Source organism: Apiospora kogelbergensis, assembly GCF_038363985.1.
Source record: "Apiospora kogelbergensis strain CBS 113332 chromosome Unknown utg000006l_segment0_segment0, whole genome shotgun sequence".
Taxonomy (NCBI): Eukaryota; Fungi; Ascomycota; class Sordariomycetes; order Amphisphaeriales; family Apiosporaceae; genus Apiospora; species Apiospora kogelbergensis.
In genome coordinates this window covers 4,491,125-4,508,125 of record NW_027117423.1, presented here as the reverse complement: position 1 = coordinate 4,508,125, position 17,001 = coordinate 4,491,125, and the positions used below count along the sequence as shown (strand labels likewise).

General features: G+C 58.9%; 8 protein-coding genes across 8 annotated transcripts; 3 read left to right on the top strand and 5 right to left on the bottom strand.

Annotated features, from left to right (window-relative positions):
- Positions 1-1,318: 1,318 nt before the first annotated feature.
- On the bottom strand, positions 1,319-2,779 carry PG998_010300 (Defect at low temperature protein 1; the record flags this gene model as incomplete). Its single annotated transcript, XM_066877116.1, has 1 exon — positions 1,319-2,779. One exon carries the CDS (start codon positions 2,777-2,779, stop codon positions 1,319-1,321), a length of 1,461 nt encoding a protein of 486 aa, XP_066729272.1.
- A 1,000-nt stretch (positions 2,780-3,779) lies between these two features.
- PG998_010299 (uncharacterized protein) lies at positions 3,780-5,799 on the bottom strand (the record flags this gene model as incomplete). The annotated part of the gene is made up of 4 exons (XM_066877115.1): positions 3,780-4,502; positions 4,570-4,767; positions 4,823-5,024; positions 5,087-5,799. 4 exons carry the CDS (start codon positions 5,797-5,799, stop codon positions 3,780-3,782), a joined length of 1,836 nt encoding a protein of 611 aa, XP_066729271.1.
- Positions 5,800-6,414: 615 nt separating this feature from the next.
- Positions 6,415-7,275, top strand: PG998_010298 (SNAP receptor-like protein; the record flags this gene model as incomplete). The annotated part of the gene is made up of 1 exon (XM_066877114.1): positions 6,415-7,275. One exon carries the CDS (start codon positions 6,415-6,417, stop codon positions 7,273-7,275), a length of 861 nt encoding a protein of 286 aa, XP_066729270.1.
- Positions 7,276-7,606: 331 nt separating this feature from the next.
- Positions 7,607-8,821, bottom strand: PG998_010297 (OXA-2; the record flags this gene model as incomplete). The annotated part of the gene is made up of 1 exon (XM_066877113.1): positions 7,607-8,821. The coding sequence occupies one exon, from the start codon at positions 8,819-8,821 to the stop codon at positions 7,607-7,609; it is 1,215 nt and encodes a 404-aa protein (XP_066729269.1).
- Positions 8,822-9,552: 731 nt separating this feature from the next.
- On the top strand, positions 9,553-11,323 carry PG998_010296 (uncharacterized protein; the record flags this gene model as incomplete). The annotated part of the gene is made up of 2 exons (XM_066877112.1): positions 9,553-11,071; positions 11,139-11,323. 2 exons carry the CDS (start codon positions 9,553-9,555, stop codon positions 11,321-11,323), a joined length of 1,704 nt encoding a protein of 567 aa, XP_066729268.1.
- Positions 11,324-13,428: 2,105 nt separating this feature from the next.
- PG998_010295 (phosphate-repressible phosphate permease) lies at positions 13,429-15,457 on the top strand (the record flags this gene model as incomplete). Its single annotated transcript, XM_066877111.1, has 5 exons — positions 13,429-13,504; positions 13,595-14,346; positions 14,399-14,862; positions 14,946-15,187; positions 15,255-15,457. The coding sequence occupies 5 exons, from the start codon at positions 13,429-13,431 to the stop codon at positions 15,455-15,457; spliced, it is 1,737 nt and encodes a 578-aa protein (XP_066729267.1).
- A 642-nt stretch (positions 15,458-16,099) lies between these two features.
- PG998_010294 (HSP20-like chaperone) lies at positions 16,100-16,330 on the bottom strand (the record flags this gene model as incomplete). Its single annotated transcript, XM_066877110.1, has 1 exon — positions 16,100-16,330. One exon carries the CDS (start codon positions 16,328-16,330, stop codon positions 16,100-16,102), a length of 231 nt encoding a protein of 76 aa, XP_066729266.1.
- A 59-nt stretch (positions 16,331-16,389) lies between these two features.
- PG998_010293 (uncharacterized protein) lies at positions 16,390-16,938 on the bottom strand (the record flags this gene model as incomplete). The annotated part of the gene is made up of 1 exon (XM_066877109.1): positions 16,390-16,938. One exon carries the CDS (start codon positions 16,936-16,938, stop codon positions 16,390-16,392), a length of 549 nt encoding a protein of 182 aa, XP_066729265.1.
- Between the last annotated feature and the right edge of the window lie 63 nt (positions 16,939-17,001).

Sequence of the window (17,001 nt, the reverse complement as noted above, 5' to 3'; positions counted from 1 at the left end):
TTTTCCCTTCATTTCTCTGTTGTACATGCTGCATGATAAAGAGCTGTACTAAAATAGGTAATACTTCTAGCACAATGAACCCTGAGCGACACTCCTGCCCGAAACAGTCGACATAACCTTATTTAGTTCGCTCCCGCGTCCCGCTGCCTCGGGAACGTGGGGTAAAACCCACCCGATAAGGTTAAACTCAATCGTTGCGCTTGCTTGACTAGCCCTTTCGAGTCAACGGCCAACGGTCTGAATACAATACCGCTTGCGATCGATTCCTACAAAGGGCATGGTTCCTGCAGACTTGCAGTCCCATGCTGCCACGCGAACGCGGATGGGCCCGAGGATCCGAGTCACTGCTGCCCCCTTTGCAAACCTCCAGATGCTTCGCAGAAGCGAAGGCTCTGCACGGCAAAAAGGCTAAGAAAAAGGAGGAAAAACGAAAAAAAAAACAAAAAAAACGAAGGGCGACGTTCCTCGTAGTGAGGTCCCTCGGTGCTCCTTTTTCCTACTATTTCTCCTTAGCTGGTCATATGGGAACTTCTGGCTGAAAATTGGTCGCGAGTTGGATTTGGAGGAAGAACCAACTGGCCTCTATCCACATCCCCCTCCCCCAGTTTCCTGGTGCTCGCGAGAGCTTTCACAACATTTACCCCCAAGCACCCCATATCACATCTCATTGGCATTTCAATTCCGGAAGTAAAGGGCATATCTACTTCTCCTTCTTTCTTCCATTTTCCTCTCTCCTCTTCTGTTTTTTATTCCTTTTCCTTGGCTATCATTTGGGAGAGATCACGACGTATACGAATCACGGAACATGGGTGAATAATTTCGCTAGGGAATTGGCGGCATTCAAGGAGCAGAGGAAGGGGTGGGAGGGATGAGTAGCCAGCCAGATGGCATGCAACCCCCCGCGGCTTTTTAGCTGGGTTGCAGACATTACGACATCACGACTCAAATGACAGAGTAACGCAGGATATGAATAAGATTCATAATGAAAAGGGGCAGGAGCTTCCACGGGGAAAAGGACCGGTATTTCAAAAGGATTACATTATTTTCCATCGCGACCAGTACAAGTCGGTTTCTTTTCTCAATATACAATCGGTGTTTCTTAGCCCTCCCCCGTGTCACAAAATGCCAAACCCGCATGATCGGGGGTATCACCAAACGCCATGCCCGCGCATAGCTTTCTTCCGTGGGTATCACAAGTTACAGTTAGTCTGTTTCCATCGTACAAGTCTCACGCCCCCTCCGTCAATCCATCAAAATGAGTCCCCAATCCGCAAAACATACGGCAAATCCACCCCATCCTCGCGCCGCGACAGCCGGATCACGCTCCCCCGCTACTAGCCTGGCTCCCCGACCGGCGCAGACTCCCTTCGCTCGCGTCGCCGTAGCTGCTCGCCGCGTAGGCCGGCCGCGTCTGCGCGAAGCTGCCGTTGCCGCTATTAACACTGGAGCTCTGCGACAGGCCGCGCAGCCGGTCGCCCGCCGCCGTCCGCAGCGAGCGCCCCGCGCGGCTCATGGGCGTCGTCGGCGCGGTGCCGTACTGCCGCCACGAGACGCCCGACGAGTTGCGCGCCACCATGGCGGGCCGCTGCTGCTTCTTCGTCGTCGTCGACCGGGGGGACCGCGAGCTGCGGCTCACGGGCGTCCGCAGGCTCGACGTGCTCGGCATGCTGTGCAGGCTCCGGCCGCCGTCGGTGGGCGTCGTGGGGCTCGACTCGCGCGGCGCGTCGTCGTCGATGTTGCTGTGGCTGTCCGTGTACATGCTGTTGCCGTCGTGCATCGTCATGGCGTTATGGAACACGGAGGGGTCCAGCGGCTGCATGCTGCGCAGCACCTCGGCGAAGAGGTGCATCAGGGTGCGGAAGGCGACGTTGGACATGGGCTTCGGCGAGAAGCGCCCGCGCTCGTAGGCGTCGAGGAAGTCGGACACGGTCTGCGCGGACGGGATGACGCCGAGCGACGTCAGGTGGAGGATGTAGTCGCGCAGGCCCATGTGCGCCGGGCGCTGCAGCATCTCGACCGCTTCCGGGTCGAAGGCGGGCTGGTCGGGGGCGGCGTGGCGGTCGGCGGGGGCCTGCGAGACGGCCTTGGCCTCGATCAGGTGGGGGAGCTCCGACAGGACGGTGCTGTACTGCAGGTTCGGCAGGTCGGGCGAGTTGGGGCTGCCCCAGCCGTTGTGCTCGATCTCGCCCCAGACGGGCTTGGTCGGGGGCAGCGCGATGCCCAGCTTGCTCTCGACCGTCTTGGACTTCTTCAGCTTGGACCAGGAAAACGGGGATGCGCGCAATTTCGGGCTCGCGTCGTCGCCGCCGCCGGGTTTCTCGTTGCGTTGCTGTTGCTCGAACGAGTAATTATCCCCCCCTCCTTCCTCCGGCAGCGCGCCGAGCCCAAAGGGCGGCTCCTCGTTGGGGCCGGTGACTTTCGGGCGGGCCTCCCAGGCGATGGCGGCGCTCCGGCCGAGGTCGCGGTCGATCATCTGGCGGACCTGCTTCTTGACGTCGCCCTTCTTGATGGGAGTGATGCTGCGCGGGATGGCGGCGAGGACGGTGCGGGTGATGTACAGGCGCAGGAAGTAGACGAACAGGACGATGGTGACGGACAGCAGGTAGACGCCCGAGATGATGATGATGTTGGCGTACTGGAAGGTGTAGAGGTAGGCCTGGCGGATGATGTCGCCGGGCACGGCGAGGAGCAGGGCGAGCAGGATCAGCTGGAAGAGAAAGTAGAGCGAATTGTAGAAGATGCGGAAAGCGGTATGGAGCTTTGCTTTGGACTGCGCCATGGTTGCTGCGGTTCGCGGGCTGGTCTCAACATATTAGGAGTGTCGCAAGGCCGGGGGGGTCTCGGAGTCGATGGCAGAATTGAAGGACGAAATCATCGCATCCTGTTCAATTGGGCAAGATTAGAACCATGACATTGTTGGACAAGCGCGAGTGTCGCGCGGGCGATGGCGAAAAAGAGTGACAAGAGTGAGATGACGGAGCCGTGAGAGCGAACAACAAGAAGAGGGAAGGGGGAAGCGTGGAGTTGGAGGGCCCACGGGGCTTTAAATTGCATCTTAGGGGCCTGGGGGCCCTGGAATGAGGCGCCCCGCTCTGCAAGTGGTCAGACCTGCACAACCTGAATCGGTTGCCTTGTTGCCTGTCAAGGCATGATGACTATTGGTTGGCTGAATACAAAGCTCTATCAGCCATCGATATCTTACAGGTGTGAGAATCAACATGGAAACCTCCAGAAGGCCGTTGTGGTAGCCAACTAGAACACCGTCCAGTACCGCGCCACAGCACTGGAAGTGTTCCATTACTTCCAGCACTGCGTTGACTTCAGCCTACGGAATATTGCACACGCGTACTAAATAAGATGGCGTTCAAACGTATCAGCCAAAAGAAGACCACTTCCAATTACTGCTTCTGATATTCCGATCCTTCCTCATGGACCTCAAGTGCCCCGGCATTTGTCACTGCCTGTATGTTACACGATGTGGCTGTATGACTGTGTCACTGCGCCACGCAGATAATTCTGCTTTCTATAGCCAGCATTATGATGCAGCGAATCTCTGCTATCGTTCTCTGGGCCACCTGTAATCTTGGTACATATAAATCCTCGGCTCGACGAAACAGCCGCAGTGGGAAGCAGAAGTGCTAGCTTGCATGAGGAGGGCTCGACACAGCATTCCTCCTCTCCTGCGCGAGCAGCTCTATTTGCCGTGTGGGCGAAACGCTATTGCTCTCCAGCACCAAGCGCCGCAGCTCGGGCAGACGTTGCGAGACGCTTGTGTGCCACTAGCTCACCTGCTTCATCTCGGGCTGCGATGCCTTTTCCACCGCCGGCCGCTTCTCCTTCTCTTTCGGCGCCAGCTTCTCCATCGCTGGCGGTGCAGCCTTCTTCGCCGCCGCCTCCTTGGCTAACCGGAGATCGGTCCGGCTGAGGCGCAGGTCCGTGCTATACTGCTCGAACGCGGACACCACCTTGTCGAGCGCGTCCTTGAAGGCCTCCAGCAGCTCCTCCACCGGCCCGCTGTGCCGACGGGCTTCCAGGTCGGTCCAGTGGATGGCGAGGTTGTCGCGGAAGATCTCGAGCTTCTTGATGACCGTCGTCAGGGTCCGGATGATGGCCGGGACGTCTCTGTGCACGTTTCCGTAGTTGTCCTCGCTTAAACTCGCGACGGCCAACTGGGACAGGGTGAAAGCGGCATTGACGTAGATGCTGACCTCGCCGTGTGGCTCGCCAAGCACGGCAGCAGAGAGGCGGCGCGAGAAAAGCTGCTTAAAGGGCCAGCCGATAGGATACTGCAAAAGCCACAGGAAAATGTTGGTCCACATGGCCGCGATGCCATTGGGGTTGGCGTATTGCTGCTGCTCCTTGGTCAAGAGGGAGTCACGAAGTTCGGTCACGGTTTGTTTGGCCAGGGGGCCGATGTCGGCAGGCTTCTTGCCAGGCGACCTCATCTTCTTGCCAACGTAGGTGCCCACCGAGTCTCGGAACGTCTTGGGAGCCGGTGCATCCTGCCACACATGTGCGGACACGGGAGGCTCAACCAGGCGAGCGTGAGGTTGAGCAGCGGCGTCAGGCTTTGCGGCGGCGGCAGGCGGAGCCGGGGGGCTTGCCGAATTCATCGATGCGCTTCTCGATCTGCTTGATGGTGTCGAGGCAGATCACATAGAGCTGAGACCACATGGGGCCGTCCTTGCGATCAATATCCTCGAAAATGCCCTTGCGACGGGCGTCAAAGTCGCGGGCAATCAGGGCAAGCTCCCACATAGCGAAGGCCTAGTCCAAGTTAGATAAAGCAAGTAAGAAAGCCGTCGTCATAGAATATACATACCTGGTTACGGGGCTTCTTCGCCTTCAGGCCATTCAGCAGACTGCCGTTAGGATCCTTGGATTCGGCGGTCAAGGGCTGCCCGTTCTTGAGGGGCTCCTTGGATAAGCGCAGCGTCAAGGTCGCGTTGCCAAAGTTCCATAGCAAGCACAGGAGGAATCCGGCCAGAACAGACCGGAAGAGCATCCAGACACTCCACGGGCCGCTGGCCGGGGAATGTTGGTTTTGGGCAGATTGTAAAGTGGTCGGAAGAAGGTCATGGTCCACCACCACGCGGTGCGGCGGAAGAAGAGGCTGTAGAGCGTGAGGTAGTTGACCAAACAGACGCCGATGGAGTTGGTGGCGGCGCGCATGACGAGACGGGGCGCGACCTTGACCAGCTTTTCGAAGGGGTCCTCCTTGGACGCCGGTTTGGCTGTTCCGTTCTCCTCTTCCTCCGTCTTGGCCTTGACGGATCCCAGCAGCAGCTTGTCGTAGTCGAGGGCCGAGTGCATGACGCCCTCAAAGACACCAAGCAGGGTCAAGCTGACGGTGTAAAACAGGGCGCGCTCGTTGAGGCGAGCCCGGCCGCTGTGGTAGGTGATCCATTGCAGACCAGCATGCTCGCCCACCGAGTACAGATAGATCTGGCTGAAGCAGAAGGCGGAAATGGCGTAGGTCAGGATGTTCTCGCACGTCTCGAGGGTGAGCGCGTATTGGCGGAAGGTGTGGAAGCCCGAGTGGGAGGTGCGCAGGCCGATGTGAGGGTGGGCTATGCGCAGAATGACGATGAAGAGCGCCGAGCCGAAGATGGCGAGGGTCCGCAGGCCTGCTATGCCCAGGGGGAACCAGGACCATATGACGGAGGTCCAGCTAGATAATGTGAGGGATTCGGCGTATGATATGGCGAGCACGACGAGCAGGGTCGAAGCAAAGCGTCGTTGCAGGCATGGCTGGAGGAAGTCCTTGTAGGGCGCCCTTCGCGACACCGGCGCAGGCATGGTGGCAGCAATTCCTCTGTCAGTCTGTCTTTCGCGTTGGATAGATTATCGTGGGTTCATGTCGGTCGGGTTCGAGTCGCGTAAGGAATGTAGATGAGCAGACTGGAGGCCAGGTTGGTTGGGATCCAGCTGTGGATTTATAACAATCGTCGTCAATGCAGGCCAAGAAGATGGGCAGGGCAAAGTAAATAAAAAGTTCCAGCAGCAGCAGCACCACCCAAGAGCTTTCAAAATGCTAAGGTGCAGCTGCAGCAACCTGGAGCTAAGGCATGAGAAGCTAAGCCACGAACAGCTTGGTCTTGGTGATGTGGCTGACCCCGACAAGGATGCGATTCTGCTATCATCATTCTAGTTGCCTGATCATCGGTGTGGCCGTGCACACTACGTAACCAACCAACCTTCCTTCTTCCTCAATGCGCAATCCATCCACTTGAACCCGAGACAGGCCGACCCGATACGACGAGCCTTCGAGCAACTTACAACATCAACGAGGTGCATTGCTTGATTTTCTGCAACCACCAATCACATTCCATCTCACTTTCTTTGATACCCCCATCACGTTCTCTTCTGCGACGTCGTCTCATTTCGAATCTCTCCGTCAAACCAACCACCGCCATGTCCTTCGACCAGCTCTCCAACCTGGAATCCGGCGGCGGCGGCGGCCGACGACCCGGCAATGGCACCCGCGGCGGTGCCGGCGCCTACAGCGACTCGCCCGAGTTCTCGCGGCTGAACCAGACACTGACCAACGCGCTGTTCCACCTGCAGGGCAACAACGACAAGCTGCGGACCGAGATCGACCGGCTGGGGACGCGGCAGGACAAGCCGCGGCTGCGGGAGCGGGTGCAGGCGCTGCTGGAGGAGTCGCGCGACCAGTTCAAGGAGGCGGGCGAGGGCGTCAAGAAGCTGCAGACCTGGGACGACGGCGACGGCGTCACGCCCACCCAGAAGTACCAGCAGCAGAAGCTGGCCCGCGACTTCGGCGCCAGCCTGCGCGAGTTCCAGGGCCTCCAGCGCACCGCCCTCGAGAAGCTCAACGCCGGCGTCACGGCGGCCAAGGCGGCGGCCCACGACGCCGAGTCCCCGAGCGCCGAGCGCGGCGGGTTCGAGCACGGCGGGGAGCAGCTACAACTCCAGCAGCAGCAGGAGCAGGCGCACCTGGCGGCGCAGGACGAGGTCGACTTCCAGGACGCGCTGATCCAGGAGCGCGAGGACGAGATCCGGCAGATCGAGGAGGGCGTGTCGGACCTCAACACGCTCTTCAAGCAGGTGGCCCAGATCGTCGGCGAGCAGGGCGAGCAGCTCGAGACCATCGAGGCCAACGCCATCAACGTGCGCGACGACACCCGCGGCGCCGACGTCGAGCTGCGGAGCGCCGCCCGCTACCAGAAGAACGCCCGGAGCAAGGCCTGCTGCCTGCTGCTCATCCTGGCCGTCATCTTGACCATTGTCCTGTTGGCCGTCTTCCTCGGTTGAGATTCGGTTGTTTTGCATATACCCGCCTACTACGGCTACTGTTGAATTGGAAGATACGAGAATGGAAGGCACCACGGCATCTATTGGAGTTTTAGGAGTTATCAACGTCTACACTGAGTATTAAGCGTTTCGTTAATGGACTGTCTGTTCCTAGTGAAGAGACTTGGGCAATGGGTGGGCGGATCTCTAGTTTTGTGCGTTCGAGTTCTTTTTGGGCTTTTGCAGCCGCATGTATACAGTCTACCTGTCTTATTATACAAGTTTCAGACAATTTTGTACATCATCTCCGCGGCACTTCTTCGTCCGGGAATTTGTGACAACTATCGAGGTTCTACTTCTCGTGCTTTCTCGGCGACTTGTTCAGGCCAGGAACAAAACTCGACCAGTCGTGCTGTCCTGGCCTAGACTTCGGGGCCAACACCATGCTCGACACGCCCTTGCACCTCTCTGCGGGTTTCTGGTCGAGCGGCATCACCCGGCTCAACATCTGCCCGAACGCGAAATGCGCCCCGGCCGACGAAAGCCAGTACAGGTGGAGGGCCGCGGGCATATCCATGAGGACAAAGGTCGCGAGGGGCATGACGTAGATAACACCACGGTACAGGCCTCGGGTCATGAGCTGTGGGTTGAATTTCGTGGAGTCCTCTTGTTGCCGCCGCCACCACTGTCCGAAAAGAGCCGACCGCGCGGCCTGGTTCTTGGGCACGAGGTTGAGCATCAGCATGCCCACGAGGGCGACGGGCAGGATATGGTAAGGGTCGGCCGCTGTCAGATCGGTGAACCAGAGAGCGCCCTCAGTGGCCAAGGAAGGGTCCAGGGCGGTGGTGGTGGGACCGACTACCGTGGAAGCTGCAGAAGCAACGTCGGTCACCGATGTGTCGACCGCAGCACTGACGCCCTGGACGATAGAATCTCCTGTAGTCGGTGTTGCGACGGTGGTGGCGGCAGGGCTGCCTGCGCCTGCAGCAGCCTGGCCGGCCGCTGATTCTGCATCGAGGCTCTTCTCGCCCGTCAGCAACCCCAACAAGACGCCCTTCTGCCCACCGCAGACCCTGCGGATGCCGTCGAGGGCCAGCAGCCAGACGGGGAACGTGGTGATGGTGAGGTAGAAGCGCCACTGCTGGAGCCCGAGGGCGGCGTACACGCGCTTCTGGACCGTCTTCAGGCGCTTTTCGACGACGGGCTTGGCTCTGGCGGGATCTGTCCGCTCCGTGATGATGACATCCTTCTTCACCTTGGCGTTCCACGCCTGCATGAGCGGCTCAACCCGCTTCCGCCGCTGCAGCAGCTTCTGGTTGTAGGCGCTGAAGGGCAGGCGGAAGACGGCGTTGACCGAGACGGCGATCAGCGGGATGACGACGGACCATGACAGGCCGCTGTAGGCGTGCGCCCCGAGGATGATGGCCTGGGTGCCCTGGACGGCGGCCTGGACGGACTCGGTGAAGAGCGTGCGCCTTGGGCTGAGTGAGTTGGGGCGTGGTGGGGTGAGGAAGCGGTTGCATGGAATGGTCGCCTGGGCGAAGCGTCGTTGGAGATTGAGGCTCATGATGCTACATCTTTTGGAACGGGCCTATTGATCTCGGAGATGGGCTCATTTGTCACAAGCCAGAAGCAGATGATGGCATGCCTGCAATCAGATTCTCTCGCCTATCCCAATCCCAGGGTCCAGCTGATCTTTTGATTGGCGAGGAAAAGTACACGCAAGCCACAACTCGCACCCCACCATGGCAGGCGACGTTGACAGGCGGCGTTAGTGAGCAGCTCCCCTGTAACCTCCCCTGTAGCCAATCTGCAGTCAGCGGCATGGACGGCATGGACGGCGGGACTGCGTGACGTCTGGCGGCTTCTGGGCGCACCCATTTTCGTCCCATCGTTGACTTAATGACAGCGTAAACCTCTTCTTGACACCCTCTGTCTGCACCTTCTCTGACTCGCCCAGGTCTCTTTCTTTCCCTCTTTCTCCTCCTTCTTCCGACAGCAGCGGCAAATAATCGATCCATGGGCGAAAGCGACCACTGCACCCCAGCCTGAACAGGCACGAACCGACTTTTGTCCCCCCGCCTTTGGTGCGCCGAACTTCACGAACCGGGCCACCCAAACCCAAGCAAGCGCACAACCACGTTCGTGGGATCCATTCGTTACAGCAAAGATCCATATCCACAATCCCCGCCTACTAAGACTTCCCGACGAACGACTGGCCGCTCCCACTTCCGAACTTCCTACCGTGTGTGTGTCGTCGTGCACTACAACCCCAATTCGAGGAAGGAAGAAAACACCATGGCGCTCGCGACGGCACTCTACACGATCCTTGCGCTCGCCTGCACGCCCTTCGCCGCGGTGCTGCTGTGGAACTACGGCGTGCCCGTCCTGTTCCACGCCCTCGCCAACACGGTCGGCACCACGCTGGGCTGGTACTTGCGCAAGAAGACCGACGGCCGCCGCTCCCTCATAATACGCCTCACCGAGGACGACGAGAAGGCCCACGCCGAAAAGCGCTCGTCGAGCAAGAGCGGCGGCAGCGGCAGCGGCAGCGGCAGCAGCAGCAGCGACAGCAGAAGCAGCCTCGACAACGACTGGGAGAACATCGAGGCGTCCGTGCTGGGCTCCTCGCACAACGGAGAGAAGGGCGAGCAGGACTGGGACGGCATCGTCGGCTTCTTCCACCCCTTCTGCAATGCCGGCGGCGGCGGCGAGCGGGTCCTGTGGGCGGCCATCCGGGCGACGCAGAAGAGATGGCCCAAGGCCAAGTGCGTCGTGTACACGGGCGACCACGACGTGAACAAGGAGAAGATGCTCATCAGGGTCGAGAACACCTTCAGCATCCACATCCACCCGCCCACCGTCACCTTCCTGTACCTTTCCACACGACACTGGGTGCTCTCTTCGACCTGGCCGCACTTCACTCTGCTTGGCCAATCTCTCGGTTCGCTGGTGCTGGGCTGGGATGCCTTCTCCCTGCTGGTGCCCGACATCTTCGTCGACACCATGGGATACGCCTTTGTGCTCGGTCTTAGCAAGATCCTGTTTCCTCAGATGCCTACGGGCGCCTACGTCCACTACCCCACCATTTCCACCGACATGCTGGACTCGCTCGATCCTACCAAGGCCGTCGGCGATAAGGGGGTGAATGCCGGCCAGGGTGTAGGCTTCCGGGGCCAGGCCAAGATGTTCTACTGGAAGCTTTTTGCGGCCACCTATTCCTGGATGGGCGCCTCGGTCGACGTCGTCATGACCAACTCGACCTGGACCCAAGACCACATCCAGAAGCTGTGGGGCCCCCGCCGCCAGAACCGGAAGCAGAACCACCCCATCGCCGTCGTCTACCCGCCTTGCGCCGTCAGCGAGCTCGCCGCCCAGATCGAAGTGGACCCCAAGAGCGAGAAGCGCCGCGAAAAGGTGCTGCTCTACATCGCCCAGTTCCGGCCCGAGAAGAACCACACGCTCATCCTCGACGCCTTCGCCGAGTTCGTCAACTCCAAGAGCGAGGCCTCGAAAGACGCCAAGCTGGTCCTCGTCGGCAGCGTCCGCGACGACAGCGACTCGAAGCGCGTCTATCAGCTGCGCCTGCTGGTCAATGAGTTGCAGATCAAGGACCGCGTCACCTTCCAGCTGGACGCCTCGTGGCCCGACATCCTCATGTGGCTGAGCAGGGCCTCGGTCGGCGTCAACGGCATGTGGAACGAGCATTTCGGCATCGGCGTGGTCGAGTACCAGGCCGCCGGTCTGATCGCCGTGGTGCACGACAGTGGCGGCCCGAAGCTGGACATCGTCATCAAGGTCGATGGAGAACCTACAGGTACAGTTTTATCCCCACCCCCTCTTCTGCACTGGACTATCTTGAACACCAGCTAAAACAGTATCAGGATTCCACGCCACCACTGCCACCGAGTTTGCCGAGGGTTTCGAGAAGGCCTTGTCACTGCCCGATCCCCTCTCGGTCAGAAAGAGGGCCCGTGTTTCGGCGACCCGGTTCAGCGAGGAGGAGTTTGCGAGGAAGTGGCTCGCACAGATGAGCCTTCTAGTAGATATCAAGACCAACAAGTCTTGAGCGGAATCTTTAATGAGCAAGAGATAGAGAGAGAGAGGATGTGTGTGTGTGTATATGTGTATTTTGATTTGGCCAATGAGCCCCCCAATGCAAGATAGATGGCTGGGCATTTTGATACCCCGGGGTTGCATCGGCGGATAGATGCTGGAGGTTAGAGGGCGGCGGCAGCAAAGATGATTTCGAGTCGAATAGACATCTCCACAAATGAAAAATATGGCACAATATGCATAACGGGCCAGAATCGGATCTGAAAGCTATGGCTTTTCTACGCCCAATACAATACACTGAGACAAGGGATTCATGCAATGACAACATGGCATCCCAGCGACCAAGATCATTAGAAACGTGACTAATAGCAAGACTTTTGGGGATAAGAGTGCGAATTTCGGGGAAGCTTTCGGGTTCCATCTGTTATATCACATAGGGGATCCCTCTCTGGGCACTGGCACCGATCAGTCTAAATTTTTACAAGTCCATGAGCGCCGAGGACAGGACTATCATCGGCAGCACGTCTGACGCCGACGTCCAACTCCAGCCCCTCGTACATTGGGCCTGACAGCTACGACCTATCTTATCATGGCAGTATTCAGGGTCCTTGGCTTGGCCACTTTCAAGACTTATTTTCACAAAGCTGGACTCATCAAAAGCAACTTGCACCGGCAACCAACCGAAGCGGCAGACGCGGGCGAACAGGGAAAGTGGAGGCTGCAAGGATGGAAGCGGCTCTTGGCACATTCACACACAGCTCGACGGCCAAGATGGCAATCCACTAATAAGGCCTTATTCTGAGCACACGTGGAGGAATCAAGCTCTCTCATAGGGTGCTTGTTTGGGCTGGGCGATATGGACCCGCCAAGAGCCTCAACTCTTCCTCCTCGTCAACAAGACGACATACATATAAAAGGGCACCACCCGCCAAGCCACCAGCCAAGGCCCTCAGGTTCATGAAATCTCTCGGCTCGACTAAGCAGGTCCGACGGACTGCCTGTTCATTCGCTGCGGGAGAGACAAGAAACATGGGTTCGTCCCGATTCAACAGGCAATGCCCAGAGCAAAGCGGCCACACTCATGGGGAAAACGACTCCCACTTCCACGAAAGGATCATTCCGGAGATGAATGACTCTTTCTAGCTAAATCGTGGCATCGGTTGGTATCGGCTGGACTACGAGGGCACAGATGGAAGAGGGCAAGCCAGAGTAGGACAGGATTCCGTCCTCAGACTCTACGACGCATCAGCCAATGCCCAGGAATACCTGGACGTCATCTTTTCCCGGACTTGGCTCAAGGCCTCTGGTATCGCCACCTCAACCCGCTGTTGCAAGAACTCTGGAAAGAATGTTCTGTTTCAAACGGGCCTTTTACTCTTTTCATCACCCTCGGTCGCCGTATACGGTTATATGCGCAGTTTGGCTGTGCGATGTCTGGGGATCTGATATCTTGGTATTTGGCAGTACATATCAGCCCGGGCGAGCCAACGGCTAGGACGGCACCCGGGCAACCCAAGAGTTCGCCTCTGAGAACCAAGTCCCTCCATGGGTGGTTTTTTTCAGCCCGCCTCAAGGTGTGCACCAAAACATTGGAGCTGCAGCCAACCTACCCGCCTAGTGCAGATGCCAACTCTGGGCAGATATCTCCCAAGAAAACACCAAGACTCTAAAACATACGAGGTCCAATATTCACTTTTGATCAAGTCGAACACGCCCTCTCGTTGACCAGCGTTATTGGTCGGTTTCTTCTAGTTGCTCTGTCGTCCGTAAGGGGCGACCGAGGAGCTGAATGGAGCCAGAACTTGGACATCGTGGGTTCCCAGTTACGTGCTGCTGAGCATGTGTTGATGTCGTCCAGAAACATGCATCCCGAACCAGTTCCCTGGGATCGGCAGCCTGGTCCACAGATGGGCATGTAACCACCCTGTTCCAGTAGAAACCTGCATGCCTGCATACATATATTTATATAAACGCGCCCAACGCCTCATCTTTGCAGCTGAGCTTTTCCTCTCCCCAGTCGCATCTCAGCCAGTGATCCGCGTGTCACTGCTTGTCGTCCAAAGAGAGACGCTAGCCACTTAGACTTGGGATCTTTTTGGCTCGACCAAGACCGACAAGATGCCTGTGTTGCATCAATTCGACTACCTCTTTGCCATCGGCACCATCTTCGCCTTCCTCGACGCGTGGAACATCGGTAAGTATCCCCTGTTCTCGTTTCTTCTTCAGTCTAAAAAGACAAGGATAAGAAACAGCCACTGACGAGACCTCTCGAATGACAATCCAGGTGCCAACGATGTCGCCAACTCGTGGGCCACGTCGGTCGGTTCCCGATCCGTCACCCTGGTCCAAGCCATGGTGCTCGCCGCCATCATGGAGTTCACCGGCGCCGTGGGCGTGGGGGCCCGCATCACCGACGTCATCCGCACGGGCATCGTGCAGACGGACCACTTCAAGGACAACCCGGCGCTGCTGATGCTGGGCATGACGTGCGCCGTCATCGGGTCGTCCGTCTGGCTCACCATCGCGACGCGCATCGGCCTGCCCGTCTCGACGACGCACTCGATCCTCGGCGGCGTCATCGGCATGGGCGTCGCGTCCCTGGGCGCGGGCGGCGTCATCTGGGTCAAGGAGGGCCCCGCCAGCGCCGTCATCAACGGCGGCGTCGTCCAGGTCTTCCTGGCCTGGATCATCGCGCCGGGCATCGCGGGCGTCTTCGGCGCCATCATGTTTCTCCTCACCAAGTACGGCGTCATGCTGCGCCGCGACCCCGTCAAGATGGCCCTGTTCGCCATCCCCGTCTACTTCTGGCTGACGGCCTCGCTCATCTGCATGCTGCTGCTCTGGAAGGGCGGCGGCTACACCATCAACCTGACGGAGCCCGAGCTCATCGGCACCATCATCGGCGCCGGCGCGGGCTTCGCCGCCCTCGCCTCCGCCTTCATCCTGCCCTGGATCTACCGCGTCGTCGTCCTCGAGGACTGGCAGCTGCGCTGGTACCACCTGGCCCAGGGTCCGCTGCTGCTGCAACGCGGGCCCGTGCCCCCCGCCGCCCGCCGCGTTCGGCGGCCCCGTCCAGAACTACTACGAGGGCCACCTGACGCGCGAGGAGCTCGAGGCGAAGCGGATGGCCCACCGTGGACCCCATGGCGACGAAGAGTCCGCCTCGGCCGGTGCCGGCGAGACACAGGCCGAGAAGAAAGTGGTCGACTCCGCCATCGACTCCGAGACACATTCGCAGGAACATCAGAAGCAACAAGGAGAGAAACACGAAGACCACCCCATGCTGAAGAAGGGCATCGTCGGGCCCAAGCCCGAGGGCAAGTGGTACCAGGCACCCGTGGCCTTCTGGTGGGTCAAGAAGCTCCTGTTTAACGGCGTCGACCGCGACGTCGTCAGCATGCAACACAAGAAGGACCTGCTCTCGGGCGACCTCGAGGAGACGCACGCCCACTCGGCCCACTACAATAACAAGGCCGAGTTCATGTACACCTTCCTGCAGATCCTGACGGCCTGTGCCGCCTCTTTCACCCACGGCGCCAACGATGTGTCCAAGTATGTCGTGTTTCCCACCGATTCCTTCCCCTATCCTTGTCCGTCTTTCTACCTTTTTGCTAACATATACACACCTTTTCTAGCGCCATCGGCCCTTACTCCACCATCTACCAGATCTGGAACGAAGGCCAGGTGCCCGGCAAGAAGTCCAACGTGCCCATCTGGATCCTCGTCTTCGGCGGTGCGGGTATCGCCATCGGCCTCTGGACCTACGGGTACCGTATCATGTCCAACCTGGGCAACAAGCTGACCCTGCATTCGCCCTCTCGTGGCTTCTCCATGGAGCTTGGCAGCACCATCACCATCATCATTGCCACTCGTCTCAGTATGTGTGCCCCCACTCGTCATCCGCTTCATCCCCTACGCAAAACTGACTTTGTTTGTTCCTGCAGAGCTGCCCGTCTCCACTACCCAGTGCATCACCGGCGCCGTCGTCGGCGTCGGCCTGTGCAACGGCGACTGGCGTGCCCTCAACTGGCGCATGATCGGTTGGATCTACGGCGGCTGGATCATCACCCTGCCGTGCGCCGGTATCATCTCGGGCTGCTTGATGGGCTTCATTATCAACGCTCCCCGGTGGGGCATGGAGATCTGATGAAGAAGGGGAAGAAGAAACATTGCGTGTGCCCTAGACTCCAACAGCTGGAACTTCTAAAGGGCAAGGCTGGCGGCGGCGCTCGTTGCATGTACGTCTCGAGTGGAAGGGCGGAAGATTCGCGTGTACTTGGAACGCCATATATAGACTAGTATACCCAAATCGATCATATCTTGAATTACAACGTGCTCGAACCCTCTATAATTGCCAACATACCCCCTGTGTATAGGCTGGGCTCCTTAGTTTTAACCATTGAAATGTAAAGACATAGTTCGGGTGGTGGTTTATTAACAGTTTTATTAACAGTGTCGATTAGGTGAGATATATTCAACTTTTAAGGCCCCAAGTATCGAAGGGCGGCGAGACCTGAAGCGGTAACTGCAAGCGGCTGTAATGCAATGTGACAAGAATAACACCGGGCGCCATGCAGACCGCCATGCCGTTTTCCTCCATCAATCCAAGTGAGCCAATCCCAACATCCCCAAACTCCAAACGCTTTCAAGTCAGAAAAAATACAGATACCAAGCCCAGCTTCCAGGACTGGGTGGCTTCGTCTGAGGCTCGGTCGCCCGCCACCCATCCGCCCTTCTCGGTATTCGTGAACCAGTTATACAGATACAAAGCCACCGACGACGACACTGCTCACGTCTCGATCTCCGACAACTCGTCATCCAAGAACAATTTGGGGACCCGCATGTGCAGCAAGCCGTCCCTGACCTCGGTGGTGACGTGCCCCTGGTCGACGTCGACGTGGAAGCTGAAGGCGCGCGCAAAGGCGCAGTCCCGCCGCTCCCGCATCAGGAAGTGGAAGGGGTGTTTCCAGCTGCCGCTGCTCCCGTCGCTGCCGCTGCCGTTGCTGGCGAAGCTGAACATGCTGCTCCTCCTCTTGTTGAAACTCCCGGCGCTGTTGTTGTTGTTTTGGCCACCACCATTCATAAACCCCCGAAGCTGCCGCTCCGCCTGAACTTGTCCTGCCGCTGGACGACCCGCAACCCTTCGCCGCCGGCCGTCCGGTCCTCGGGGTGGTAGTGGTGGTGGTGGTGCCACTGCTGGGTGCACTGGCGGCAGTTGTCGTCGTGGGACCAGACGCGCGTGAGGTCGCCGCCGTCCTCGGCCTCCTCCTCCTCCTCGACCGTCTCGGGCGGGCGCTGGGCGTCGGCCTCGACCAGCAACACGCGCGAGGTCGTCCAGTTGAGCCGGATGGCGTCCGTCACGACCCCCGGCAGCTCGACGTCGATGAAGTAGGCGTCGTCGCTCTCGCGGATGTCGGTGCAGGGGCTCCGCACCTCGGCCGCCGCGCGGGGGTGCATCATGTCTTGGAACAGGTGGCCCACCTTCTGGCCCGCCGTGGAGAGGAACGGCATCGGGCTGCTGCTGTGCTGCGGCGGGTGGTGGTGATGGGGTGGTTCGGGGAACGTCTCGGGGACGCCGGTGACGGGGTAGTGCGACGGTGGTGATGATAACATGAAGAATGTGGACATATGTAGCCTGTGCAAAGTGATGGCTTGGGAATGTCTGTTTCAAGGAGTCTTGAAGGTAACTCG